General features: G+C 40.3%; 4 protein-coding genes and 1 non-coding gene across 5 annotated transcripts; 3 read left to right on the top strand and 2 right to left on the bottom strand.

The window, feature by feature from the left end:
* The first annotated feature begins 268 nt into the window (after positions 1–268).
* On the top strand, positions 269–7655 carry tcp1 (t-complex 1). Its single transcript, XM_041804623.1, has 12 exons — positions 269–389; positions 872–957; positions 1060–1188; positions 2507–2604; positions 2709–2819; positions 2917–3098; positions 3408–3534; positions 5384–5559; positions 6170–6293; positions 6458–6650; positions 6741–6904; positions 7234–7655. The coding sequence occupies exons 1-12, from the start codon at positions 317–319 to the stop codon at positions 7445–7447; spliced, it is 1677 nt and encodes a 558-aa protein (XP_041660557.1). The 5' UTR covers positions 269–316; the 3' UTR covers positions 7448–7655.
* LOC121521998 lies at positions 637–774 on the top strand. The gene has a single exon (XR_005992923.1). It is a non-coding gene; the product is annotated as a small nucleolar RNA SNORA29 (small nucleolar RNA).
* A 744-nt stretch (positions 7656–8399) lies between the features above and the next one.
* On the bottom strand, positions 8400–13887 carry acat2 (acetyl-CoA acetyltransferase 2). Its single transcript, XM_041804738.1, has 9 exons — positions 13748–13887; positions 11860–11994; positions 11553–11734; positions 10632–10749; positions 10405–10548; positions 10197–10319; positions 9962–10116; positions 9770–9880; positions 8400–9685 (listed from the first exon to the last, which is right to left on the bottom strand). The coding sequence occupies exons 1-9, from the start codon at positions 13794–13796 to the stop codon at positions 9515–9517; spliced, it is 1188 nt and encodes a 395-aa protein (XP_041660672.1). The 5' UTR covers positions 13797–13887; the 3' UTR covers positions 8400–9514.
* A 531-nt stretch (positions 13888–14418) lies between these two features.
* On the bottom strand, positions 14419–21434 carry LOC121521443 (WT1 associated protein). The gene is made up of 8 exons (XM_041805441.1): positions 21238–21434; positions 20655–20692; positions 20486–20541; positions 20330–20388; positions 20047–20174; positions 18178–18356; positions 15744–15898; positions 14419–15615 (listed from the first exon to the last, which is right to left on the bottom strand). Exons 2-8 carry the CDS (start codon positions 20682–20684, stop codon positions 14957–14959), a joined length of 1266 nt encoding a protein of 421 aa, XP_041661375.1. The 5' UTR covers positions 20685–20692; positions 21238–21434; the 3' UTR covers positions 14419–14956.
* A 948-nt stretch (positions 21435–22382) lies between these two features.
* On the top strand, positions 22383–26525 carry sod2 (superoxide dismutase 2, mitochondrial). Its single transcript, XM_041806151.1, has 5 exons — positions 22383–22501; positions 23387–23592; positions 23968–24084; positions 25598–25777; positions 25856–26525. Exons 1-5 carry the CDS (start codon positions 22455–22457, stop codon positions 25999–26001), a joined length of 696 nt encoding a protein of 231 aa, XP_041662085.1. The 5' UTR covers positions 22383–22454; the 3' UTR covers positions 26002–26525.
* Positions 26526–26996: the final 471 nt, after the last annotated feature.

The raw sequence follows: 26996 nt of genomic DNA, 5'->3' as shown, positions 1-26996 counted from the left end.
GGGAGCTATGTTAGCCCACACAAGATGATAAACAAACCTGAATGCTCATGAAGAAGACAGTGAGTCCTCATGGGAAATGTAGTCTGTATTAGTTGATATAATAAAACGTCGTGTTCTTAAATGATTGAGAACATTCTGATGTGGAAAATAAAATAAAGAATGAATGTTTTTAAGCTCCATGACGTTGAAATGTACTCTCTGAATAATCCAGCCTTTTTTTTTCTTAAATTTTATTCTCGAACCTTCTGCTTAATGCCGGTTTACCCATAATGCACTGCGCTGCTTCCTTTCTTCTTGGTTGTGTGGTGGTCCAAAAATGTCGCTATTAGAAGGTCCGTTAAATGTGCTCGGCCAGAGGACAACTGGCGAATCTGTTCGCACTCAGAATGGTGAGTTTTAAGGCCGCTAAACTTTGTTTTCCAGTCAAGCTTCATGTGTTTGTTCTGCGTCACGTCAGATAAACGAGAGAACGGATTTCATTTACTGTCTGCAGCACACGTGTGGCTAATGCTAATGCTAGCTAACTTTACCGTTAACTTAAGCCAACTCCCAGTGAAATTCTGATCAACACTGTAAAGTGTGCTATATTGAATACAGCGGGTACCTTCTGCCAACAGCATTAAATTGTAAAATGTGCATCCCGTTTTAGTACCTGCCACTCGTATCTCGTTGAATGGGAGGTTATGCTAATGGGATAGAAAAACACTGTCATGGTCTGAGGGTGTGGTTAATTTATTGTGTACCACACTAAATAAAATGACTGTACATGTAAATGAGCGAGGTCTTGCTATTTTAGCTCTACAGATGCCTTTAAATGGAGAGAAAATTCCTATTCGTCGTTGACAGCTTCGTTTCTTTCTTGTTCTTGCAGTCATGGCCGCAGCATCCATCGCCAACATCGTCAAAAGCTCCCTCGGACCCGTTGGCCTCGACAAGATGCTGGTCGACGACATTGGGGTTTGTGATACGTTCATCATGTTAATGCTCATCAGTTCATGGGTCAGTGGTAACAGTAAGTGTGTTGTGGGTTGCTAATCGGTCTTGTGGATATGCTGACAGGACGTGACCATCACCAATGATGGAGCCACCATCCTGAAGCTGCTGGAAGTGGAGCACCCAGCTGCCAAAGTCCTGTGTGAACTGGCTGACCTGCAGGACAAGGAGGTCGGAGATGGGACCACGTCTGTGGTGAGTGGGGCTAACAGCTGCTCCTGTGTGGTGACATAGCAGGGGCATATACTGCTCTAAGAGAGAGCAAGCTGGCCATGTTGTATAGTATGGTTTCTGTGCTGGGCTGAATATAAGACTGTCCTTATAAGGCTGCAGCTTTTTCAAAAACAGTTATTTGAAAGACTTTTCTGAGATCAAATATGTTTCATATGGTAAATGATTTTAATTGAATATAATTATACAAACTTGGGCTGAACGATTTTGGAAAAGGTAATTGCGACCCCCCCCCCATTGCAATTGTGATTTGATATGCAATTATTCATAACTTTCTTTTATTCCTGAACAATGGCTGAACAATTCTCTTTAAAGTGTCTCGTTCTGATGATTTTTACTCATATTGCAAATTGAAAATGAATTATAGCATTATAGGGTTTTTGTCATTTTTATGTTGCAGTACTGAAAGAAGTACTAGAGTAAAGTAGTACTAAAATGAAGAAGGTAAAAAATTTTTTGGCTTTTCTAAAAAAAAAAGGCACCTGAATGATTGCATATATCATGCATAACATCTCTGCTGCAAAATAAGTTTAAAACTGGTATTTTGACAAAAATTTCCGGTCAAAGAAATATTGCACCTTTTGCGATTTTAAAATTGCAGCAGGCCATATTGCGATTTAATCTAACTTTTGATTAAATGCCCAGCCCTAATACAAACACACTAAATAACACAATAAACTGCTTTTAACACCTGTTCATTAAATGGTCACATTTTGTTATATTGTCGTCAATTGAAATCTCATATCCATACATGCACACCTCACTTCTTTGAACGCACACAGTCCCACCATGCCCGTTCTCCTTTGAAGGCCAGAAAAGCTCCTGTTTAAAAAACTTTAACTCAGGAGTCTGTTGTTACATACTTTATGGACTTTAGGAAAGACTTGATTGTAAATGTTGCTCTCTTTTTCACTCTGATTACCGTCAACATTCATTGCCATTTAAACTGCTAGATCTGGTATAGAAGACATTTACACTTTTTTCAGGTGCTTCTCAAGGGACAAAAATCCCCTCTTATATTCAGGCCAATACAGTATTTTTAGCTTGCACTTAAACGTTTGTTACAAAAGTGTTATCCTGTTTTAGTACCATGCATCTGCCTTTTGTAACGGATGTGTGGCTATGCTAACAGGAGAGAGAAACTGTCCTTCAGCGTCTGAAGGGGTTGAGCAGCATCATTTCTGCCACCCCTAATGATATGATGGCACAGTGAAAATCATTAATTTTGTTTTAATTCAGTGTCAAATTTTGCTCATTAATAACACCATTTACTTTTTCTTAGGTAATTCTTGCTGCAGAGTTGCTTAAAAGTGCAGATGAGCTGGTGAAGCAAAAGATCCACCCCACGTCAGTCATCAGTGGATATCGCCTGGCATGCAAGTAAGATGCTAACTATGAGAACTGCTCTCAATAAGAAGATACAGATAATCTCTGGGCAAATCAGATGTTTTCAGGTATTTGACATGAATCTTTCTTTGTTTCAGGGAGGCAGTCCGCTACATTAATGAGAACCTCACTATCGGAACCGATGACCTGGGCAGAGAGTGCTTGATAAATGCAGCCAAGACCTCCATGTCCTCAAAAATCATTGGAGTGTATCCTTTTTGTTTTGCCTGTATGCATGCTTGTGTTAAAATCCAGTCATGACATTTAAGATGCCTGTGATGAATCTCCCTTAACCCTTGCCTTCAGTGATGCAGACTTCTTTGCTAACATGGTGGTTGATGCTGCCATGGCAGTGAAGTTTGTGGACAGCAAGGGGGTGGCCAAGTATCCCATCAACTCTGTCAATGTTCTCAAAGCCCATGGCCGCAGCCAGAAAGAAAGTTTCCTTGTAAATGGTTATGCAGTGAACTGCACAGTTGGCTCGCAAGGTAAATTGGTTCCTCAAGTTGAACATTTCTATCATTAAACATGGTTATGTGTTTGGTTTCACTTTGATCTTAAATTCATCTACATAAAAACTTTTTTGAACTCCCATTTAATTTGCTGCCATGTCTGACCTGATGGCGTGAGCAGTGATACGCGTGGGAAAAAGCACAGTGGCTTTAAAGAATATAGTCACAGTAGTTTGTGAACTGTGGCACCACTTCTCTTGCCAGACATCACAATGCTGTCATAAAGATCTACTGATCTTACTCTTGGCTTTTTTCTCTTAAACATTGTCATGTGTTTCTGCAAAGGCATGGTGAAGCGTATTGTCACTGCAAAGATTGCGTGCCTGGACTTCAGCCTGCAGAAGACCAAAATGAAGATGGGAGTCCAGGTCATCATCAACGACCCAGAGAAGCTTGACCAGATCAGACAAAGGTAGAACCATTTACCACCTTCTTGCCCTGCCATTAACATTAAGTACTGTCATGGACAAAAGTATTGGCACCCCTGGAATTTTTCCAGAAAATACACCATTTCTCCCATAAATTGTTGCAATTACAAATATTTTTGGTATACACATGCTTATTTCATTTATGTGCATTGAAGCAACACAAAAATAAAAAAAAAAGACAAAATTGACCTAATTTTACACAAAACTCAAAAAATGGGCTGGACAAAATTATTGGCACCCTCAACTTAATATTTGGTTACACACCCTTGGGAAATAATAACTGAAACCAATCGCTTCCTATAACTGTCAACAAGCTTCTTACACCTCTCAACTGGAATTTTGGACCACTCTTCTTTTGCAAACTGCTCCAGGTCTCTCAGATTTGAAGGGTGCTTCTTGCAACAGCAGTTTTGAGATCTCTCCATAGGTGTTCAATGGGATTTAGATCCGGACTCATTGCTGGCCACTTCAGAACTCTCCAGCGCTTTGTCTCCAACCATTTCTTGGTGCTTTTTGAGGTATCTTTTAGGTCATTGTCCTGCTGGAACACCCATGACCTCTGATGCAGACCCAGCTTTCTGACATTAGGCCCTACATTGCAGCCCAACATTTTTGATAGTGTCCAGATTTCATGATTCCTTGCACACAAACATCTTTGAACCTCCACCATGTTTGACTGTAGGTACTGTGTTCTTTTCTTTGTAGGCCTCATTCCATTTTCTGTAAACAGTAGAATGACAGGCTTTTCCAAAAAGCTCTTCCTTAGTCTCATCTGTCCTCAAAATGTTCTCCCTGAAGGATTGAGGCTTACTCAGGCACATTTTTGCAAACTCCAGTCTGGCTTTTTTATGTTTCTTTGTCAGCAATGGGGTTCTCCTCGGTCTCCCACCATAGCGCTTCATCTCATTCAGATGACGACGTATGGTCTGAGCTGACACTTTTGCAGGACAAAGTCTGCAGGACAGCCTGAATTTGTGTAGAAGTTGACTGAGGATGTTTATCCACCTTTCAAACTGTCCGGCGTTGCATTCTTTTGTCCATTTTTCTCTTCTGTCCACGTCCAGGGAGATTAGCCACAGTTCCATGGGTTATGAACGTCTTGATTATATTACACACAGTGGACAAAAGAATTTCAAGATCTCTAGAGATGGTCTTGTAACCTTGAGAATGTTCATATTTTTCCACAAATTTGCTTCTTAAGTCCTCAGACAATTCTGGGCTCTTCTTTCTCTTCTCCATGCTTGGTGTGACACACACAGGCACACTACACAAAGGTTGGTCAACTTTTTTACATTCTAAGTGGCTTCAGGTGTGATTTCTATATTGCCAGCACCTGTTACTGCCACAGTTGAGTTTAAATGAGCATCACATGCTTGAAAAAAAAAATATTTACTAACAGTTTTAAAAGGGTGCCAACAATTTTGTCTGGCCCATTTTTTGAAATTTTTGTAAAATTAGGTCAATCTTGTCCTTGTTCTTCTGATTTTTTTGTGTTGCTCCAATGCACATAACAGCAATAAACGTGTGTATACCAAAAACAATTGTAACTGCAACAACTTCTGGGAGAAATGGTGTATTTTCTGGAAAAATTCCAGGTGTGCCAATACTTTCATCCATGACTGTATAATCCCATTTAAATTTGCTGTGATGCTGAATCAGTAGTTTACACAGTGATACGCGTGGGAGAAAATAACTCAGCCCTAGTCAGGACATCAGCTTTCTTCATAGCTAATGAACTCGTACTGTGGGCTGGACAGTTATGTAAGGTGTGTGACTTGTGTAATGTGTTGTATCCTGGTAAAACTGACTTAATATCATATTTTGATGCTCCAGGGAATCTGACATCACCAAGGAGAGGATCCAGAAAGTTTTGGCATCAGGCGCCAACGTTATTCTGACCACGGGTGGCATTGATGACATGTGTCTCAAGTACTTTGTGGATGCAGGAGCAATGGCAGTGAGGAGGGTTCTCAAGAGGGACCTGAAACGCATTGCTAAGGCAACAGGAGGTACGATGAAAGAACAGGCTTGCAATGTTTCAAAGACTTGGTCCAGCTGTTCTCAGGGTTCCTGCAAATCCTTTAAAAGTCTCAAATATGATTTTTTTTATTTAAGGCCATTAAGTCTTTAAAACTCTAATTTTACCAGCAACTGGTCTTAGATTTTAGAAGGTACTTTGAATTGGATGTGTCTTTATCGAATTTTTGTTTTCTGCCTACTTTTTTCTTTTTTCATTTTTTATCATAAATTTTTTTTGACTGTATGCTTGTTGCTTATGTTAAAAATATAACTATGCCATATATTAATAGAAAAAAAGGCATCAAATGCACCATGAACTATTAAGTTTGGGTGTTCATGACCAAAATCTCTTTGTCCTTTATCAATTGACATTTCACTTAGAGTGAATTTAACCAGATTATTAAGCTCTGTCTGGTGTGCCAAGACATCTAACAAGCCTTTTTATTTTTTAGAGTTGACCCCACAAAAATAAATAATTTTCTCAGCTCAGATCTTAAAAAAGATCTTAAAAAGACTTACATTTGATTATATAAAGTGTAGGAACCCTGTTTTTTGCTGTTATGAATGTCATCGACATTAATGTTTTTTGTCCTATCTCAGCCACCATCTGCCCTTCTCTGACCAATCTGGAGGGAGAAGAGACATTTGAGGCCACTATGCTCGGTCTAGCTGAGGAGGTCGTGCAGGAACGCATCTGTGATGATGAACTCATCCTGGTCAAGAAGTAAGAACTGTAATGTTTATGTAGTTCACAGTGCTGTATTTTACTTCTGCTTCAGTACATCTGTGCATGTTTATAACCTCTGACAGGACACATTATAAAATGAAACAGTGAATTCTGATTTGCATGATCTGTTTGTTTAAATAAAATGTGTTTTTGCCTGACAGTACCAAAGCACGCACCTCAGCATCCATCATTCTGCGCGGAGCCAACGACTTCATGTGTGATGAAATGGAGCGCTCATTGCATGACGCCCTCTGCGTGGTCAAGAGAGTTCTGGAGTCAAAGTCTGTAGTGCCAGGAGGGGGCGCTGTGGAGGCAGCTCTGTCAATCTACCTTGAGAATTATGCTACCAGCATGGTGAGTTAATAATCTTGTCACAAGTAAAGCATTGGTTGTATCAGTTTGCCCCCAGTGGTAACATATCACTCATCGCTTTTGTTGCTGCAGGGTTCTCGGGAGCAGCTGGCAATTGCAGAGTTTGCTCGCTCTCTCCTCGTCATCCCAAAAACACTGGCTGTGAATGCAGCACAGGACTCCACCGATCTGGTGGCCAAGCTTCGGGCCTTCCACAATGAGGCTCAGGTTAATCCTGAACGCAAGAATCTTAAGTGGTGAGTGTGTCAGTATATGCTAACGTACACAAGTGAAATACTTTGGGTTCTTCTCTGTTGATTGGAGCCAAAAGCAGTATGGGTTCTAGAAAAGTTTCATTTTTTTTAGCGTGTTAATTGCCAAATAAAGTCAAATTAAGGATACACTTAAGTAGATAATTGTAGATTGCGGTTTTTGCAGTGTATTGTAAACACCTCAGAGATCAAACTTTTGTTTATTGTACTCTAGATTAAAACATGAACTGTAAGATTTACTGAAATCACACGCATTTGATTTCTAGCGATTTGTAGCACATACAAAATAGTGTAATTAATATATTGTCTCCTAGGATTGGTCTCGATCTGGTGAACGGAAAGCCGAGGGATAACCGTCAGGCTGGTGTGTACGAGCCCACCATGGTAAAAACAAAGAGTCTCAAGTTCGCCACAGAGGCAGCCATCACCATCCTACGTATCGATGACCTCATCAAACTGTTCCCAGAGCCGAAGGAGGGCGGGCAGTCATACCAGGACGCCGTTCATTCAGGGTCCCTGGAGGGCTAAACTGATTGGCCCAGAGAGGTTCATTGTCTGTATTTATGCATTAGGAGCTCTTCATTGCTGTTGCTCTAGTGTAGGCTGTGCACTTTGCCTGTTTACTGTTCTCCCACTCCCTCTCTCACTCTCAGAGGAACTGTAAGTGGTAGTTGGTTTTTTTTGGACACTTAATAAAGCTCCAATGGTTGTAAATGGCCGTTGATTTGTTAATTCATACTGGCTCCTTGTGGTTACTGCAGGCTTAATAATTGACTTGAGACAGTTTTCACTTTATGGCTTTTAATTCTTTACTGATATGTAGAACAGCAACATCACAGATATCATTTTCATAAACATCTGGCTACGTACAGGAAGCATGAGGTTAGAGAAGGCTGGCATACTTAACCTTATGGCACTTAGCTGTATGAAAGGCTGCTGTCAGATCACAGATGGAGGAATGTTTTAGTTTCCACAACAGCATAAACTACAAGCCTGAAACAAATAGCTATACCAAAAACTATTTTCTATACTGGGCAACAGTGAGGCTTTACCTTTGCATATTAAGCGTTGGATTTTATCTGCTCTCTCACTAAGAGCAGGAAAAACAACTAACTCGAGTAAAGTGACTATTTAGTGTATCTTACACCAGAGGGGTGTACCAAAAAGCAAGTTCAACATACCCAGGTTCTCCTTGAGCAGGCTGGGTCATTTATGGTATCACAAAGCTAGTTTTTAAATATGTTAACTCAGACGTTCTGCCTCGGGCTATGTAGTTCTATCAAAAGGAAATCATAAAGCCATCCATCCATTTTCTATACCCCTTATTCTGTTCTGGGTCGGGGTGGCTGGAGCCTATCCCAGCTGTCATCGGGCGAGAGGTGGGGTACAACCTGGACTGGTCGCCAGTCAATTGCAGGGCTGACACATAGAGACAGACAACCAGGCACACTCACATTCACACCTACGGCCGACTTAGAGTGATCAGTTAACCTAATGTGCATGTTTTTTGTACCCGGAGAGAACCAACGTCTGCACAGGGAGAACATGCAAACTGACCGGGAAGCGAACCAGCAACCTTCTTGCTGTGAGGCAACATTGCTAACCACCGCGCCGCCGATTAAATCATAAAGCCTTGTGACAAATACATAGTATAATACCCCTGCTGCACAGGAGGCTGCAGGTAACTCATGTACTATTAAGCCAGATTATTTAATTTTGCCATCTTCTTGTTTAATTCGACTCACATTACAACTCAAACAATGGTGTACTACATTTCAGCTGAATAATTAGGAACTGTAATTAAGTAAACTTTCATGCTATAAAAGAATTTGTTGAAATATTGGCCAAATTTAAGTAAATGACTGAATTGGTTTAACACAAGATTTCAAAAAAATGCATCAATTATATCAGTGTCCTGAATCAGCCATGTAAATGAACTTTCCTGGGGTCAACCTGCTGAAATTTTAAGTGTGACTTTGACATGAAAACAAGAGGAGAAAGACTGGAGGTAAGGTAGATTTACGTTAATTGAATATGCAAGGTCCACAACGTGAAGCATATAGTAAGCCTGTATGGAAATGTAACTGCATGGCTTCGTAAAACTGTAAAATCATGATCTAAATTGCCATAATCAGCCTAAGATAGACTTTGATGCTGATTTTAAGCCACAACTTAATAGTTTAGAGTTAGCTACTATGGCAATCTAGCCAGATTAAAAGAGAGCCAGCTTTAGGCTCAGCAGACCTCTCTACTTTTTAATCTTGCTTCAGGGTACATCCCCACGGCTGCAAGAAACTAATTTAAGAGCTACTGGTTTACATTAAAGCTGTCATCATTACAGTTATTTATCTACACAACCTTTTAAATTGATTTACATGCTACTTAGCTAAAACCTGAGGAAAAATTATGTAGGATGACTTCACAGTGAGAGCATCAAGCTTATGTTGGACAACTTCCAACAATTAACAAACACTTGGTTAATTTTCACCTCAAGTACAGTGATTCAAAGACCCTTGGTAAACCGTTTCAAATCAAGTCCTGCAGCATTAACATTGTTTCCCTTATCAGATAACAAAGATTTAAGTAAAGTCCATCTCAATCTCTCTCCACACACATGGCAATGCCCATTCCGCCTCCAATGCAGAGAGACGCCACTCCCTTATGGCCTCCAGTCCTCTGCAGAGCGTGCAGTAAAGTCACCAGGATTCTGCAGCCGGACATGCCGATGGGGTGACCCAGAGAAATGGCACCTCCGCTCACATTCACCTGGGAAAAGAAGAACATGAGTGTGTGCACAGTTGGATTTAAACACATAAAAGATGGAATTTGGACATGAAATCTTGACTTTACCTTGTCTGCATCCAGCCCCAGCTCTTTAACTACAGCAATGGACTGAGCAGCAAATGCCTCATTGATCTCAAAAAGGTCAACTTGGTCCAGCTTCCAGCCTGCTTTCTCAACCTATCAAAGAAAAAGACAGAAAAATGAAAAAGCAAGCATTTCAGCATTTACTTCAACATTTATGTGATTCTAGGTGCTCACCGCTTTCGTGATGGCTGGTATTGGTCCAGTTCCCATGATGGACGGGTCAAGGCCAGCTTGAGCCCATGATCTGATTCTAGCCATGGGTTTAATTCCCCTCCTCGCAGCTTCTGATTGACTCATGAGAACAGTTGCAGCTGCTCCATCATTAATACCTACAGTGCAAAAAACACATGAGCATGTGATAAGAGAGGCTCAACCCTTGCTATAAATCTCTTATTTCTGAGGCTCAAACCTGAGGCATTTCCTGCAGTGACAGTTCCACTGCTGTCCTTGATGAAGCAGGGTCTGAGTTTGGACATGCTGTCTATGTTGCTGCCATGACGAGGAAACTCGTCCACCTTCACCTCCACTGGACCTGAAGATGTCAGACATTGGACAGATGAAACTGTTAGTTCAAAACAGATGTTACATTAAAAAAAAATCACAGAGCAGCTCCTCGCCTTTTCTCGATGGAACAATGACTGGGACAATCTCTTGGTCGAAGTGTCCTGCTTTCTGTGCAGCTTCTGCTTTATTCTGGGACCGGACAGAAAACTGATCCTGCTCCTGTCGACTGACGGCCCACTGCTTCGCCACATTCTCAGCTGTGGAGTTGTATTAAAAAAACAATCAATACTCATTTAGATTTGTGACAATCTACATACAGTATATCCTCCACCATGCACACCTGTGATGCCCATGTGGTAGCCATGGAAGGCATCTGTCAGGCCATCAGCCACCATGGAGTCCTGAAGGGTGGCATCGCCCATCTTCACACCTGCTCTCATCTGCACTGTGTGAGGAGCCTTAAAGGGAAACAGGTGAACAAACATGACATCATGAACGAATCACCACTCTTCATATGGGAGCATTTTCCTGTGGAAGAAGACAACAAGGCATGCAGTGGACAAAGATTTATTGTTCTGACACTTTCTGAAGCAAAGCAAAGCGAGGTTTTAAAGAGGAACAAACCTTGAGACTTAACCCTTGTGGAGACATTCTTGGATGGGTTTTAAACATCCATTTTTAAATGCTTTATTTATTATTAATGTTTGATTTTTAAATATTAGAGCACTTCGGATGCTTTGTGTATGAATGGTGCTCTAAATAATCTTGCCCTGCCTTTTGTTTCTCAAAATTTAAAAAAGTTATTTTTGTCTGAAAGAAAGGCAGAGTATGTTATCTTCGAGCAGGTCCTTACCACTTGAAAATTTTGAGAAAAAAATGGTGGCGGCATCCCAATGGCTCCTACATGAGGCCCACTGACCTAATTTTGTTGTGTTCTTATTCATTCAGTCCCATCAGCAGCATTTAGATCAGACTGTGTCAATTAATATTTTTTAGCCCAAAAGTAATTTAAAGATCTAAATTCTATGATTGATACAGGACCAAAAAATGTTTAATTCTATGACCCTTCTTCTTAAATGTTATTTTTCAAGAATGGATAGGCAGTAGGGGATCTATATACGATCAACAAATGAGTAAAAAAGGTTATTGATCTGAAATGTACTTGGTGTCACCCGACACTTAACTCTATATTCACTTTACTCCCTCATCAATCTTATGTTGTTACAACTTAATTTTCTCCTTAGTTGCTCTTACAACCTACCCTGCTCATACTCTCCATCCCCCCGGCCACCACTACAGCAGACTCTCCAGTCTGGATGGACTGAGCTCCTAGACACACAGCCTTCAGCCCAGAGCCACACACCATCTGACAGCTCCAGGATGGGACCGAGTAGGGAATCCCTGCAGCAACACTGGCTTGACGTGCTGGATTCTGCCCATTACCTTACAAATGACAAAAAAACAAGCAGCAAAGTTACAAAAGCTGAATCAGGATGACTCTGTGAAGAAGACCCATGAAATAAGAGCCCCTGCCACAATTATATCTCACTAGTTTCTAGAGCTCTGACCTGCTGTTAGAACGTGTCCCATGATAACCTCAGAGACCTCTTCTGGTTTCAAACTGGCCCGATTCAGGACATCCTTTATCACAACTGAACACAGGTCATGTACAGGGACTGTGGACAGAGCACCGTTCAAGGACCCTGTATGAGAAAGAGAAGACCATAATCAGTGACCCAGAGGAAGTTCAATTCACAGAAATATCACTCATTTACCATGGCCATCATGTTTTCATATTTTGGATTAGATTTATGCCTTTTAACCCAAACAAACAATGGCAGCCAACAGGCGGTCCTACTTTTATCCACGATTATAGAAAAGCTCAGCTAATTATTTTCCCATATCATTACACACTGAATAAAGCTTGCTTGTGGATAATCATCAATTAGAAAATGCCACTGTATATAAACTTTTAATCTTTATAAAACGGCTGCTAATTCTGAGATAGCATAGACATTGCAAGTACCCATAGGTGATGCAAGGTCACATCATGTAAGGAAATAAACACATTTTTTTTTTCCTTTGACATGTTAAATGATTTGATGGCATTTACTAAACCAACTGTTACAGTTTGATCCAACCTGTCTTAAAGTGACTTTGCAATGGTAATCTATTTATATATAATTTTATACCGTAGCTCTATTTCCACTTGTTCTTCCAGGACAGTCTTTGATCAAAAAATTCTATAAAGCTTTAAGTATGACTTTCAAAAGTTGTCTATAGTTTACAAATAAATCATAATTTTAAAACTGGCATCTATCAAAATGATCATGGCGTCAGACTAAATCTTTCAGATGCACTGATTAGAGATAAGCCCGTAATGGGTTTTGGCTTTCAGGCAGAGGTAGACAATTGTCTGGCCCTTTGTGCACCGAGGGGCCTCCAGGCATAGACAAAGGTATGCATCAAATTTGTTGCATTCATTCAAAATCATTTCAATGATAAATATGAGTAGAATGCCCAAAATGCATAAAATAGAGTTTGGTAGTACAAAAAAATTCCTGGGAGGGTCCCAAGGCCCGTTACTAAGCCCTTCAAGACCCCACTATGTATTCATGTGAAGAAAATTATAGCATGGAGGATCAGCATAGAAAATTCACAATTTGTCGAAGAAAAACTGATTAATTATATTTAGGGTGCATACATTTTTTATTCCTATGACTCACCTTGTCTTGAGACTAGATAAATTACTGAGATGCAGAGACTGAGACATTTCATTAGAGGTGATGGGTATGTCCTTAAGATCTGCAGTTTTGTGGCTTTGTCAAATCAAAAAGAAATGCTTTATTGTATTTTGTAAAGTATCCATTTAGCACTAGGTTCAGAAAAAAAGGCAGTATCTTCACTTCCTCTACAAACCAGACTCTTTTAAACCGTTTACCATTAGACTGGATTTGATGACTCCCAGTTTGATTTTTATCATTTAGTAAAGTATTTAGTAAAATCCTGCTGTTATTTGTTGAATTACCTGAATAATGAGTCTGCAACCTGGTTGTCAAATTAAAAGTATCATGAAAAGGAATGGGAAACACGCCCAGCTGCTGTGACGCGTTTTAGAATGTTTGGGGTGACCAATGGCAGCAGGCTCGTGCTACGTGGAACTATGACAGCCAGCCAATCACTGTTCACAGATCACACTGAGCAAATTAGCGAGCCAATCACTGCTCCGCAACACACCGAGAATTTGATTAAATGACATCCACCACTTTGCAAAATTAATAAGACAAATTATTGTGATATGACTGTAAAACATTAAACGAATATATACAATAGACTGCTTCCGCGATAATTTCTTTTTACATTAGATTACGTAAACACGGCGGTGAGAAGCCACATTGCTTTTGTAGGAAGTGCAACATGTTTAAAATGGTTGTTTAGCGGAAAGCTAAATCTTACCAATAGGTGTCCGAGCTGCAGAGACGATGACAACAGGCTCGTTGTTCATTTTGTTGGATTAAAGATCCGTCAGAGGTGCAGTGTGCGCCAACGCGTTGTTCCTGAAAGTCCACACTGCACAATGCTCTGTTGATACTGCCCGTCTGTCAGAGCGGCACTGAATGAGGACAAATCATCAAGTGTTACCTGGTGTTGACAGCACTACAGCGCCACCGCGCGCCTTGGAGGATGCCACTTCCTATTAATTTACAGGAGGCTGGAGTTTATCATGCCCTTTTTTTATTAAAGGTACCTTAAGTTTTCATCATACTTACATGTCAAAACATTACAAAAAATATCCACACCCAGTTATGAATAGTAGTAAAGCCTGTGTTTTTATATTTATCACTTTTCATGCTTCTGAATCCTTTTTAAGCAATGCATCATTGCCTTTTTTACAACTTTAACAGTGCTAAAGAAAATCTTAGCTTTTTAAGAGGTCTGTGTTGCAAGTGAAAACAAATCTGTAGTTGTGCCCACCGTAAAATAAGGCCACACTAAAGTGCTATCTTCAATAGAGATTTATTCCATTGTAGGCCTTTAAATTACATTCACTTAGTTTAAGCAAATGGGTTATATAAATGATTGCTTTCATATTGATACTTCTTGGGTAGCAAGGATGAGTTTCACTGTGGTATTAAAAATCTTTATTTGTATTTGGTCAGTACATTAAGGACTGAAGTCAGAATATGAACATCGCATAGAAACTACTCACATTTCAACTGAATCTTTTGAACACAATGTTTTGTCAATGAAAAATTAAAATTGCATTAAAAAAACCAACACAGGCCAACATCTAAAAATGACCTTGAATTTAGCAAAGCTACTGTAATTCAGTGATTTTAACTGACTTGACGATGAGTTACAACACCAGATGCCTGATTTCAGTGTCAAGAGCTCAAACGAGAAGGGCGTAGACGTGCTCAAATTAACAGCAGAATGAACCATACTAGTTTTTAAATCATACATCCACTCAATTCAAATCTAACATTAACCCATTCCTGTTATATCCCTGTTTAGCAACACAAATGTGACTGAGGCATCACGATAGGCATGGGAAGGCGAGTGAAAAAACAAAACGTCTTGGACAGCAGTGCTGTGTCACAGACTATGCATTTGTTGCCTTGTTTATTGTATAAAAAAAGAATAGACAGTAGGTGTCAAAATACATTACAAAACTGCGCTGTCGCCTGTACTGGAGTCTAGGCCGTTCTGAGCGTGCCGTGACCCTGCAGTCCTGGTGCCCTTGGTCACCAGGGCAGCCTTGTCCTCGTGGGGGTCGGTTGTGGAGTCTGTGTCATTCGAGTGCTGAGTCAATGAAGTCTCGCTGCCAGTCGGTGAGTCCACGCTCTCGTAGCCTGCGCTCAGCTGGCTCCCGAAACCCACAGGTCCACCCACTCTCCCAGCAGCAGTCTGACTCCCTGACGCCTCCTCTGAGTGGTTGGACAGTTTAGTCTCAGCTTCACCGGGGCTGGAAACCATGGGGGACATGGGAAAGTCTTCCTCTGTGCTGCTGACCTCTCGGTACAGGCTGGGTGTAGTGGTCTCGCTCCTCTGGGATGAGTTCCCGTTGCTTGGTCCATTGGAGACCCTCCCGAAGTCTTTACCCATCGGTTCAGGGATTGCGTTGGCCTGCTCGGGCTGAGCGGGTGGTTCAGCAGACGAGCAGGAAGCTGAGGGTGAAGTCCTGCTTGGCCCAGCTCCGGCTAGGGCCCCCTGAGTTTGAGACAGCTGCTGACGAGAGTCCTTTAACTGCTGCTGCAGGGCGAGGATGGTGCTTTGCATCCCTTCTACCTCCTCATCTAGCTGGATGATAAAGTCATTCAGCTCTGGGAGAGAGGCAGCCATCAGGAACAGAGAAAGACCAGAGTTAAACATACATCTAATAGCATGTTAAAATCACAAACACAATGACAAAACAATATTTTAACTAGTTATATAAGACGAGTTATCTTACCATCTTGGCTGCTCTTGAGCTCTTCGCTGTACTTCTTCTGCAGGGCCAACTCTGCCTCCAGCTGGGCGATGCGTCCTTGGGACAGCTGCCTACCCAACTCCTGGTTTTCCTGTATCAGCATTCGACACTTGGCCATCAGTTTCTTCCCCGTTTGGCTGTAAAGGAAACAAGTCTCACATCACATAGTGAACCAGGGGACACACACACTACAGGTATAAAAGGCCACTTCTCTATTCAAACTGTCTGAATATCAAGTTACAGGTCAACAGTAAATCTTTAAGCTGCCCATCTCTAAATACCCTCAGGTCACAACAGGATTTACATTACATCCATTATGATCCAATGCAATATAGTAGTCAGAAAGACACTGGGGAAATAAATTACTTTCTATTAAGAATCAAAATATTAACACCCCATAAGTCTTAGTGAATTAAAGTGAAAATATCAGAAACCCAATATCATCACTGCAGCTAAAACCCTCTGAAATGACCAAACCATTATTATGGAACTAATGAATCCTTTTTCACATGGAAATTTTACAAATAATCTAGAGCAAAAAAGACAAGTGGGCACAGTAAACTGCAGAGGCAATCCTGCTTTTTGTAAAACTCAAACACACTAGCTGGATCCCTGACTTTGAGAAAAGCAGGTGAAAAAATTACAAACAGTAATAGTAGTTTATCACACTGCAAGACACCTGCAGCTTAAAGCTCAACCTTGTGAGCAGCAACAAGACAAACGTGTGCAACATAACCAGGCACTGGGTTTGTGTAATCATCATTAAAATACACAGGAGTAAGTGTTTCAACATTAAGATCAAAGTTTGCTTCTCAGCAGGTTTAGCAACACTTCCAAAAGTCCAACTGTAGCTTTTACATTAGATATTGTATAAAGAAGTACAAAACACTAAGAAATATGAAAGTCTAATTTAGAAGAGAACAGGTAGACTTTCTATTAGGTTTAGAATAAGCCACTACTTGCTGGCCATGTAAATGTTTATGGTAATCAATAGAAATTAACAGTCATGGAAACTGTCCACACAATTGTATCCTATTAAAGCAAGTATAGTCATCAAAGAGGAAACAGATTAGAAAACTGATCAAAGACAGCCTACATTTGGTTCAATCTCAGTAGATTAGCAGATATTTGACATCTTTTTAAGGTGAGTGGAGGACATGCTTTTTAGCTGCTGAACATCTGTTTAACATCTAAACAGCTCAGATCTCAGTATCCCATCTCTGTGACTGCATTTTAAAAACAGCACAACAAACCTGTTACGTATTATTGTATGTAACCTTTGACTTTAAAAGCAGTGGCTTCAGATCTGTGCCGCTCAGGTGAGTAAATAAAGCCTAATTAGTCATTAATGTGAACTGCTGAGGGGAAAATTGTGAGGTCATTAACAAAAATACAGATACAATAAATACAGTCTCATCAGCTCATAACATGACTTTTTAAAGACATTTGCATACACATCTTCAAAACAGGACTCAATGCACCTACAGCAGTGTGTTTCACTGTGCAAATGAAGAATTAAGCAGAGCTTAATTCTTAATTTCAGTACAAATGTTCACACAAGTGGAGAAGAATCAAAGCCAATCATGCTTCTAGGTTCACACACACTGCAGTAAGCGTTTGTTTTAGAGAAACAAGAGAAAAGATCAAATTAAATGCCAATAAAAAAGAAATTTCACAAAATAAAACATGTAAATACACTCTACCGTGAGTGGGCCCATGTTCAAAGACACAGGCGACTGGACCCTCATGACTCAGCCCTCTGTGGACCGAGGATCTGGCTCCGCTCAGTCTTATCATTTCTAGAGTCTCTTCCCCCCAAAGTCTTACTTTTAAATCCTAAAATCTGTCCTCATTCTACTGCAATGTATCTAGACTCTCCAAAAAGTCTTTACGATTCTCAGGCACACTACAGGGGGTATGTGTGTGGTGTAATCCACAGTTAAATGTCTTTATAAACCAAGTACGGGAATTGTCTTTAAAATGTTCAATTGCTGTTTTTAGGCTAGGGATGCTCCCTGCCTGACTCACCCTCCATCGTAACCCCCTATTTAATATGTGAACTGTCTGCTTTGAGCTGAGGGTGCGGGGAGGGCATATCCGCGTTGGGAAGTGAGTGACCACCTCTTCAGGAACAGTCCGGACTCCTTCAGGCCCTTGGACGGTGAGGGGAGAGAGCTGAAACACAAGTGTCACCTGACCATACTGTCTTTTCTCTTTAGGTTATGTGATATGTAGCTGGCACAGTGCAAGAGTACAAAAACAGCTTTCTTTAAAGTCTGAGTCTCGTGGTGAGTACAGCATTTGTCAGCCTTCCCCCCCACCTTTGTTCCTGCATGCCTGCAGTGAGAGTGAGGGTGGGGGGCATGAGGAAGTCTTGACTTTTTTGGAGGGAGGGGGTTATTTTGATTGTCTTTACCTATCAGGTGTAAATTTCCAGGCACTCAGTTCATTTTGGGCCTGCTCCAGTTTGTCTTTAGTCTGTTCTAGTTCAGCCTTCATTTTGAGGAAAAACAAGTTGATGGCCGGGTCCACCATGGATGACCGCAGTTGGGCTGCACTCGGCTGCTGGACTTGCTTGAGGTACTGGATCTGGGTCTGCAGGATAAAACAAACGAGTGTTACAGACTGGAAAAGAATAGCACATCTCTTCTAAAGGGCACTCTTCTATAATATGTGCCCTGACCAATCCCTGGATGGAGTAACAACTGCAGTTTTCCCTAAAATTAGATTATTTTGTCATCTAAATTTCTGATATATTTTTAAACATGAGCCCGAGGAGAAAAGAAACAGCTCACTAAAGATCAAAGGAAGAGAAGTTGCACCCCCTGCATGTTTTTTTGTAAAAGAAACATCATCAGTTTTTAACCACAACTAGATTCAAAATCTTGATATAAAGCACTTTTTATTACTTTGGAGCAGTGGTTTTGAACCCTTTCTTTTGCCTGAGGCACACCTAAGATCAAGCCAAAATCTCAAGGCATACCATGCATCACACTCATAAAAAACTGCCTCTTAGAAACATGTTAAAGTAATTTAAGTTGTTGTATAGTTGTAGTAATAATGCATAGTTGTACAAATTCCCACAACACACCTAAACTTGTCTGAAGGCACCACACCATTTGAGAACCACTGCTATAGAGCGATCCTTCTGTTTTAAATTAGAAAAGATCTTATACAACAAAAGGGATAATTGTATCGTTAGCCCCCCTTTAATGGATCTCTAGTATCACAGTAGTTTTGAATTCTTCTCCTATTGAGTATTTGATATTAAAAGTGTGTTTAATTGCTTCAAAGTGTCATCCTGTATTAACTTGTTAGTGTTTTTAAAAGGAACACCTGCACACGCAAGTCAGAAACATTTTTTCTAAGTAATTTCTACAGAAATCTCACCCAGAAATACGTTGATAAATGCAAAATACAAGTATTCCGTTGTGACTTGTCACAGCTGATAAGTATAATCAGACACTTTAAGAGGTGCAAGCTTTCCTGAAAACAACTAGACATTTACATCTAACAAAGAACAGACGCTTTAAAATTTATGATGCAAACACTCACCTGTCCCAGGCAAATTCATGATGACCTAAATTTCCACACAACTTATTTGGCTATATTTGCATTGGATGCAAAAGACATGAGCAGTTTGCCTTAAAACCTGACAACTGGCTAATAAGATTAGTCAAAAAAGGCTCCTACTCTTTTAAAAGCTCACTGGTTAAGTAAAAGTGACAACCGGGTTAAAAAGCCCTTTAACATCTACCTGACAGTGTGTTGTGCTCACCTCAGCTGCCCTGCATGAATGACACATGCTGCCGCAAAGCCACTAGGCGATCCACTGAGCTGTCACTCTGATAAGAGCAAAGGATGCCCTTCTTGGCCCTACTTACCTTTAGCCTACATGCCACTATAATGAATAGAAACACAGTGTGGTGCAGTCTTATGATGTTCTTTTACAGATTTTTTAAAGAAAACACTAAGTTTTCTTTCCTTAAGCAATGGCATAACATTTCAGCCAGTGCAGGCAAGATGTTTTTGAACAAAGCAAGCTACCACAGGCAACCTATCCATATTCTTATAAAATCCCAATAATCAGTCAAAAACAACTGACAAACTGAAGCCACAGACCAGCCATAGCTTCTGTTAGGGTAGAGCAATGATAGCACAGCTCGCTGCAACACTCCTCATGGAATCGGAAGCATTCAACACCCTTTCCAAGAGTGTATAATGAGGTTCACAGTTTCCATAATCATATCCAAAGCCTCATGGAAGCAGAGAAAGAGACACTTACTGTGCACTCTTGCATTTCCTGCTCCTTGGTGGCAAGCCGCATGACCAAGATGTTCTCCCTGCGTGCAGACTCCTGCTGCTGCTGTTTGAGCTTTTCCTCTGACTCCTTTAGTCCTGTTACATCATTGGCTAAGATGTTGGAAAGAGAGACAAGAGAGCAGAATTAGAAGAAGCATCCCTTTTATGAGCTACCAGATAGAGTGTGTCAAGTGAACTGATTAAGGTAAAATTCAAGTCCATCATGTTGCATTGGATTAAATTTATGCAAGAGCAGATGTACTTACAACATAACTCCGCATATTTTGCCTCCAGGACCTGAACATATGCTTCGTGCTGTTTCCATCTGAGAGGATAACATATGTAAACATTAGCAGCTCACTCTCAATAGATTAAGTTTCACCACAGCATGAGGAATCTGCAGCTGTAAGGCTGTTATTTACCTCGTACACAGCTCTTCTCTGGTGAGGGTCTTCATGTCAGATTCACTGAGGCGAACCTGCAAGGAGAAAAGGCGAACACTGCTTAGATTAAGATGCAAATCCAAATTAATAATGATTTTATCGAGACATGAAGGGTTCGATTAAGCCCAAACATGGAAAATACACTCACCTTCTTGGGTAGAGGCTCCTCGTTGGTCATGGTTCACTCTAGGAGAAAATATAAAAGAAACGCATCACTTATCCAATCTTTGTGTCGTGCTTCAAAGCGCCTGCATCATCTTCAGCTGTAAAGCGATGACTAGCAGCGAACACTTTGTCATAAAATGTCACACTTGTGCTTAAATGTAAGTCTTTCCAGACTGTCAATGAAGGTTAATGCATGTTGCGACTAAATCAACGATCTGGCTGACTACATAAAAGTTAACAAGAGCTGTCTAACCTCATGTTAGCTGCTGTGGCAGGCGGCAACGATGGATAGCGAGCAGCAGGAATGAGGTATCAAGGTTATGTCTCGCGGGCTAATAACATTTAGCATACGCAAGTAATACAACAAAGACTGTAAAAATAAAAAGCTATGAAACGGTATTTCTTTCGCGTTCATCTATATAGTGTGCAATTCTTGGCTCTGTTTTCAGCTCCTTGTTATCACAAAATGGCGGTGAAGGAAATGACTCCCTCCCTTGCGCTTCTTTTCCTGAAACTAGCGGGCTCTTGGCTGCAGATAACAGGCCTGAATCCCCGAAAACACTTACCAGACCAGTTTCTTTCGATGTTTCTGGAAGGTATCGTCTTCGGTCGTACTTATAGGAGCAAAAAGTTGGGAACTACAGTGAAATGTAGCTGTGAAATTATATGTAGTCGTCTCGCTTCGGCGTGGTCACCATCATCTTCGTCACTGAAAGCAGTACAGAATGGCTCTGGCCGAGCGGCTGCTGCACTCGCCTTGCTGCAGAGCAAACCAGAGATAGGAAGAGAGAAAAAAGACCTCTCACTCCTCAGCGAATTCAGGATGCTAAAATATTGCTTAGACGCAAGGGATACTTTCAGAAAAAATGCTTAAGCACTTGCATAACACGGTGACCCTTATAGAGTAACCGTTTTTAAACAAGATAAAGTAAAAAAAAAAAAGTTCTATGTTAAGCCACATCTTAGCGCTACTTGTAAGAATTCTGTTAACTGTTTTAAAATCAATATAACTAGGAAAGTGGATCATATTTAGTCGGTGATTAATTCTATAAGATAGGACTTAAATAAGAAAGGCTAGACTCGGACATAGTCTGTCCATTTTTGGCCTCCAGACAAAGCAGGAGACAAATGTTGCCAAATCAGCAACAAAAATGATCGCCACTTGCATCGTACACATGTGGTAGGGTCGCGTTGGTTTCTACAGGAGTGATTGTCATCCTTTGTGTAAACGATCTCTGGTATGGTCTCCGTTTTGGTAGAGGAGACGTCATATGATTCTTTGCAATGCTTAGTTGTATTGCTTTAAATTATGTATCTTATCCTACCGTCCACATGCATAAATAGATGAAATATGTATTGGTTTTGTCTTTATTCACTAATCCATTCTGTAGCTGCTACGGTGATACATAAATTTAAAGTTAAATAATATAAAGTCATGAGCTTATTCCTTCAGGTGTGCTCATTTGCCCCCTTTATCTCAGCAATGAAAAACCAACCACAGGGAAAGATTAAAAGAGGAAGGAGGAATGTGATAAAAATCTAATTTGTGTGAAACATAATGCTATGTCTCACATTTTATTACTATGCAATTATATGCTGTGCATTTATACATATGAAATTATTCATGACTTTAATTGACGTTGACGTTGTAGCATAAATTAATTCCTTTGCAAACTGGTGAACACCCCCGCTTCTCCATAGTGGTACGGTCCTCTGCGCTGTCATACTGAATTGCACATTTCAAGGGCAGTTACCATTGAGTCTACTCTCCCTCGTCTAACATATGAGCACTATCATGAACATGCTTTGCAGAGTTGGTCAAATACGCAGGTAAAACTAATATCATATAATCGAATCGTGTTATTACCAGCTTTACAGCTCAAAAGAATCGAGTTAAGACTGCTCCTACTTGCGTCCATTGCTCATGAACTTGAGACAGTTGTTTATTTAGAGCTAACTGTTGGCTAGCATGATGCTAACTTAGTTTAGTAGCTAATGAAGGTTAGCCTGTGGCGCACCAAATTATATGTTTTGTTTGGCTGTCGTGCAGCCGCGCATTTATTTAATTTGAATATAGTAGGTTTTTTTGTAGTCATGCACTTTTATTCATTGCCAGCAAACTCTGAGCTAAGCACTCAACTACAGCATAGTTATCCAGCACCAGAAATTTAGGTCATTTGAAGCCAGTTGCTCAAGGTTTATCTGACTGTTGAGACTCAAACTGATAATCCCACCCATGCAAGTCTTTTTGGGATAATGCTGTGTAATTTAAGTGAAATTTGTCAGCTAGGACATGTGGAAACCTCAAGTAGTTTATACTCTTACAGGTGATTGTTTGTGTTGTATTGGATTTTCTAAACTGGAGATTTCACAACTATTGATACTTAAGTATCAAGTGTTTGAAATAACAGACTGCCCCATATCTTTGTATTGTAGCACATCTATTTCATAAGACAGGTGCTTAGGAGGGGAATTAATTCCAAAAATTACACTAAACTCCTTCCTACACACTTTCTTAATTGCATATCTAAGTTGGTTCACTTGTATTTTTTGAATTTTGCATTTTAGAAACTAGAAATGTTCCAACATTGACTGCGTAGCACTTTTGCATTTGAAATGGATAACATTTATTTCTGATTTGTGCTAGTATAGTATCAAAGTAGCTTCAACTAAGCTATCTTTGGTTTAAGATTTCCCCCCTCTGTTTTGTTTCAGGTGTGCAGCCAGCCTCAGCCAAACTATAAACCAGGCAGCTGCTTCAAGGCAGAAGCACACGCTCCCTGACCTGACTTATGACTATGGCGCCCTGGAGCCCCACATCAGTGCAGAGATAATGCAACTGCACCACAGCAAGCACCATGCTACATATGTCAACAATCTTAACGTTACAGAGGAGAAATATCAGGAGGCTCTAGCAAAAGGTACAACCAAAAATCTGCACAAACCAATAAGCAAATTACTTATTAAGGAGATATGAATAGAGCACTGATAGAAAATTCCCTGGGTGCCAGTTTAGCTCAGTTGGTAGAGCAGGTGCCCATATATAGAAGCTACATAACTCGGCACACTGGTCACAGATTCTAATCCTGATGCTGGTGCTTTTAGATGCAAGTTTTTCCTTAATTTCTTCTTATATATTTCCTATCTTTCATCAGCTGTTCTATCAAACAGAGGTAAAACTACCCCATTTGATTTCCCTGCTGAGTTTTTGATGTATGTGCTGATTATGAATGCAACTATCTTAAATCAGATTTGAAATAATTGTATTAACCCTTTTGTCTTTGGCCTGGATGTAGGAGATGTGACAGCGCAGGTTTCTCTCCAGCCAGCACTGAAGTTTAATGGTGGAGGCCACATTAACCACACCATCTTCTGGACAAATCTCTCTCCAAATGGTGGTGGAGAGCCACAGGGTAAGGCAAGCATCCATCCAAAAGTAAGACTTTGGGTTTTTGTCAGAACACTTCTTGATCAGTCATACTCATAAATATTATTTTAAAAATATGATAAGATTCTTAATTATGTAAGTCCTTGTAAACATAAGACCCTTTATTATCAAACACACTCACTGTTTTTAAGATTTGAAATTAGATCCAGATTTTAATATAAAGATTTTTAATTTCACCTCTGTATGATGTCATTTTTATAAAACTTTTAGATGTGTTGAAGGTTGTATGAATGACAATCCAGAACTTTATCACAGTCTCCAATTACAAACAATGAAAGTTGTTATGCCTGTTCAGTAAGTTGGCCTCAGTGAAGACTTGCTGTTGTTGGGTTTAACCACATATACCCAAGGTTTTGGATGGCACTCAATGGGGTGAAGCCTTTGCGAGAATAGGCAAACAGAGGGGAGGTTTTAAGGGAGAGGGTGGAGGAAGGGTTTTTTGAACGGCCCTTTGTGTCCTATGTCTGACGACTTATGTCCACATTTGCTCCCTACAAGGCTTTGTTTTGGATATAACATAAGCCTGCATTGATAAGGCCATGGCTCTAGTCAGTGTTGATAACAGAGCTAGATCATCTGTGTTTCTCTTTGCTGCTTTAGCTTTTTTTTCTTTTTTTTTTGGGGGGGGGATTGGCCCTTGCAGCTTGCTCTGTTTTTTTATGTCACCACCCACCAATCTCAAACATAACTAGCTGTTTCACCTCAAACAGTATAGTAAATGAGTGATCCATGTTCAAAGAGGACTTTCACTCCTTAGACAGGCCTACACATACTTCTACTGTCACTCTCAGCACTGTGTTTTTGTTGTTGTAACCAGTCTGCCCTCTAGTGGAGGAAGATGCTTAGATGAGGGATTGCACATGTGTATATAAATACATTCATTCACTCTAAGGGAAATTGAGACATCCAGTAGCACCTTACAAGACACAGGACATGAAACATGTTATATCTAACAACACCCCCTGGACGCCCAAATCCACATACATGTTAATCCATACAAAAATGAAAACCCTTCAGAAACATGTACAGAATTCAAATTAAGACTTCATAGAAACCAATCTTTTACAAAATTTAAAAATAAAACCAATACAGAACTAAAAACCCCTGTATGCCATAGGAGGCCTATGACATTAGCAGCATTCATTTGGCAAGGCAGAGCAGTATCTATCAGGAGGTAGTGCAAACTTAATGCAAATTTTAAATGTGAAAATATGCTTGTGTAATAATAAAGTAGCTAACACTGAGGTTTCCAAGAAACAAGCAGTCCCTAACAATCATGTATTTGACAATGCTTATTTTTGTGTAGCAATTAAGTAACAATGGTGCAACAATCAAGAAAATTCTATTCAGATGCTATTGCTTCGAGGCTGATCTAGCGTTTCTAGAGAAGGCAATTGGTATGATATTTGTAAATTTACAAACAAGGCTCCCATGAAAAGGATTTCAATGTTGTGTTGATCTTCATGTCTTTTTTGTAGGGGAGCTAATGGAGGCCATTAAGCGGGACTTTGGGTCCTTCCAGAAGATGAAGGAGAAGATGTCTGCCGCCACAGTGGCGGTGCAGGGCTCAGGCTGGGGCTGGCTAGGCTTTGAGAGGGAGAGTGGAAGACTTCGTATCGCTGCTTGTGCTAACCAGGATCCCCTACAAGGAACTACAGGTCAGTTTTAAACATCTCATCTTGTCCTCATTTGAAAGAGAACCATCAGAGTAATTGTTACATCTCTCTGGCCCTCAGGTCTTATCCCCCTGCTTGGCATCGATGTATGGGAGCATGCCTACTACCTGCAGTACAAAAATGTGAGGCCGGACTATGTTAAGGCTATCTGGAATGTGATTAACTGGGAAAATGTGAGCGAGCGTCTCCAGACTGCCAAAAAATAAAAAAAAACCTAATCCCCAAACACTCACAATCTCCTCCTTCACTCTGGCCTGGAACAAATAGTTTTTGCAGATAATGTTCAGTTTTTCTTGCATAGAGTTTGAGTGGTTACATATTTGTTTTCAGACTTACAAGAGTTTAGATTTTCAGTTTTCAGCTGCATCAAATTTGACAGAGTTGACTTGAGGATTTAACTTTATTGGTGCATAATTTGTGAATTATAACAACCTGCACAGAACCAGGTGGTTGCAAACTTAAACACATATTTGCAAATGCTTTTTATCTCAGGTCTGATCTCAACCTTCAGACTTTACTCAAACGCACAAACTGGCCTCCTCTCACAACAAGGCTGGCTTACATTAACACCTTCCAAATGTTGGCTGCTGTACGTGTAAACCTGGTGTCAAATAATCAAGAGTGTATCTTCAGTGACCTTTGTCTTTGCCAGAATGAGACACTGAAATCACACAGTGTTACGCTGTCCATGTTTTTGATGTATTATAATAAAATTATTTCAGTTGTAAAAGCTTCATTGTGGTCATTGTGCTGTGATGGATGTTCTGACACACAAACTTCACACTCTGGCCATTTGATCTTGTTTCTGTTACACCAGGCACAGAGTAATACTGAGAGAGACATTGTAAATATACTGGTGCATCTCAAAAAATTAGAATATCATGAAAACATTCAATATTTTTTGTCACTTTTCTGAAAGTGAAAGCCATATATTATATAGACTTGTTACACAGAGTGAAATATTTCAGGCCTTTAGTTCTTGAAATGTCGATGATTATGACTTACAGATAAGAAACCCAAAACTCATTGTCTCAAAAAAATTAGAATATTACATAGATCAATAAAAAAAGGATGTTTTACACAAATGTCAGGCTTCTGAAAAGTAAGTTGATTTTTATACACAATACTCGGTTGGGCCTCCTTTTGCATGAATTACTGCATCAATGCAGCGTGGTATGGAGGCGATCAGCCTGTGGCACTG

This window comes from Cheilinus undulatus, linkage group 14 (genome assembly GCF_018320785.1).
Source record: "Cheilinus undulatus linkage group 14, ASM1832078v1, whole genome shotgun sequence".
Lineage (NCBI taxonomy): Eukaryota > Metazoa > Chordata > Actinopteri > Labriformes > Labridae > Cheilinus > Cheilinus undulatus.
This window is presented reverse-complemented; position numbering and strand designations above follow the sequence as displayed.

Excerpts from the sequence above, each read along its gene's own strand:
- acat2 (XM_041804738.1), bottom strand. The coding sequence starts at position 13,796 with ATGAACAACGAGCCTGTTGTCATCGTCTCTGCAGCTCGGACACCTATT. Across the intron at positions 10,549-10,631 it reads CTACCACATGGGCATCACAG|CTGAGAATGTGGCGAAGCAG; the intron begins GTGTGCATGGTG and ends ACAACTCCACAG. Across the intron at positions 10,117-10,196 it reads CACTGCAGGAAATGCCTCAG|GTATTAATGATGGAGCAGCT; the intron begins GTTTGAGCCTCA and ends TTTGCACTGTAG.
- tcp1 (XM_041804623.1), top strand. The coding sequence starts at position 317 with ATGTCGCTATTAGAAGGTCCGTTAAATGTGCTCGGCCAGAGGACAACT. Across the intron at positions 390-871 it reads ATCTGTTCGCACTCAGAATG|TCATGGCCGCAGCATCCATC; the intron begins GTGAGTTTTAAG and ends TTGTTCTTGCAG. Across the intron at positions 5,560-6,169 it reads CATTGCTAAGGCAACAGGAG|CCACCATCTGCCCTTCTCTG; the intron begins GTACGATGAAAG and ends GTCCTATCTCAG.
- sod2 (XM_041806151.1), top strand. The coding sequence starts at position 22,455 with ATGAGCACTATCATGAACATGCTTTGCAGAGTTGGTCAAATACGCAG. Across the intron at positions 23,593-23,967 it reads TCAGGAGGCTCTAGCAAAAG|GAGATGTGACAGCGCAGGTT; the intron begins GTACAACCAAAA and ends GCCTGGATGTAG. Across the intron at positions 25,778-25,855 it reads TCCCCTACAAGGAACTACAG|GTCTTATCCCCCTGCTTGGC; the intron begins GTCAGTTTTAAA and ends TCTGGCCCTCAG.
- LOC121521443 (XM_041805441.1), bottom strand. The coding sequence starts at position 20,684 with ATGACCAACGAGGAGCCTCTACCCAAGAAG. Across the intron at positions 20,175-20,329 it reads AAAATATGCGGAGTTATGTT|CCAATGATGTAACAGGACTA; the intron begins GTAAGTACATCT and ends CCAACATCTTAG. Across the intron at positions 15,899-18,177 it reads TGGAAATTTACACCTGATAG|CCAAACGGGGAAGAAACTGA; the intron begins GTAAAGACAATC and ends TTTCCTTTACAG.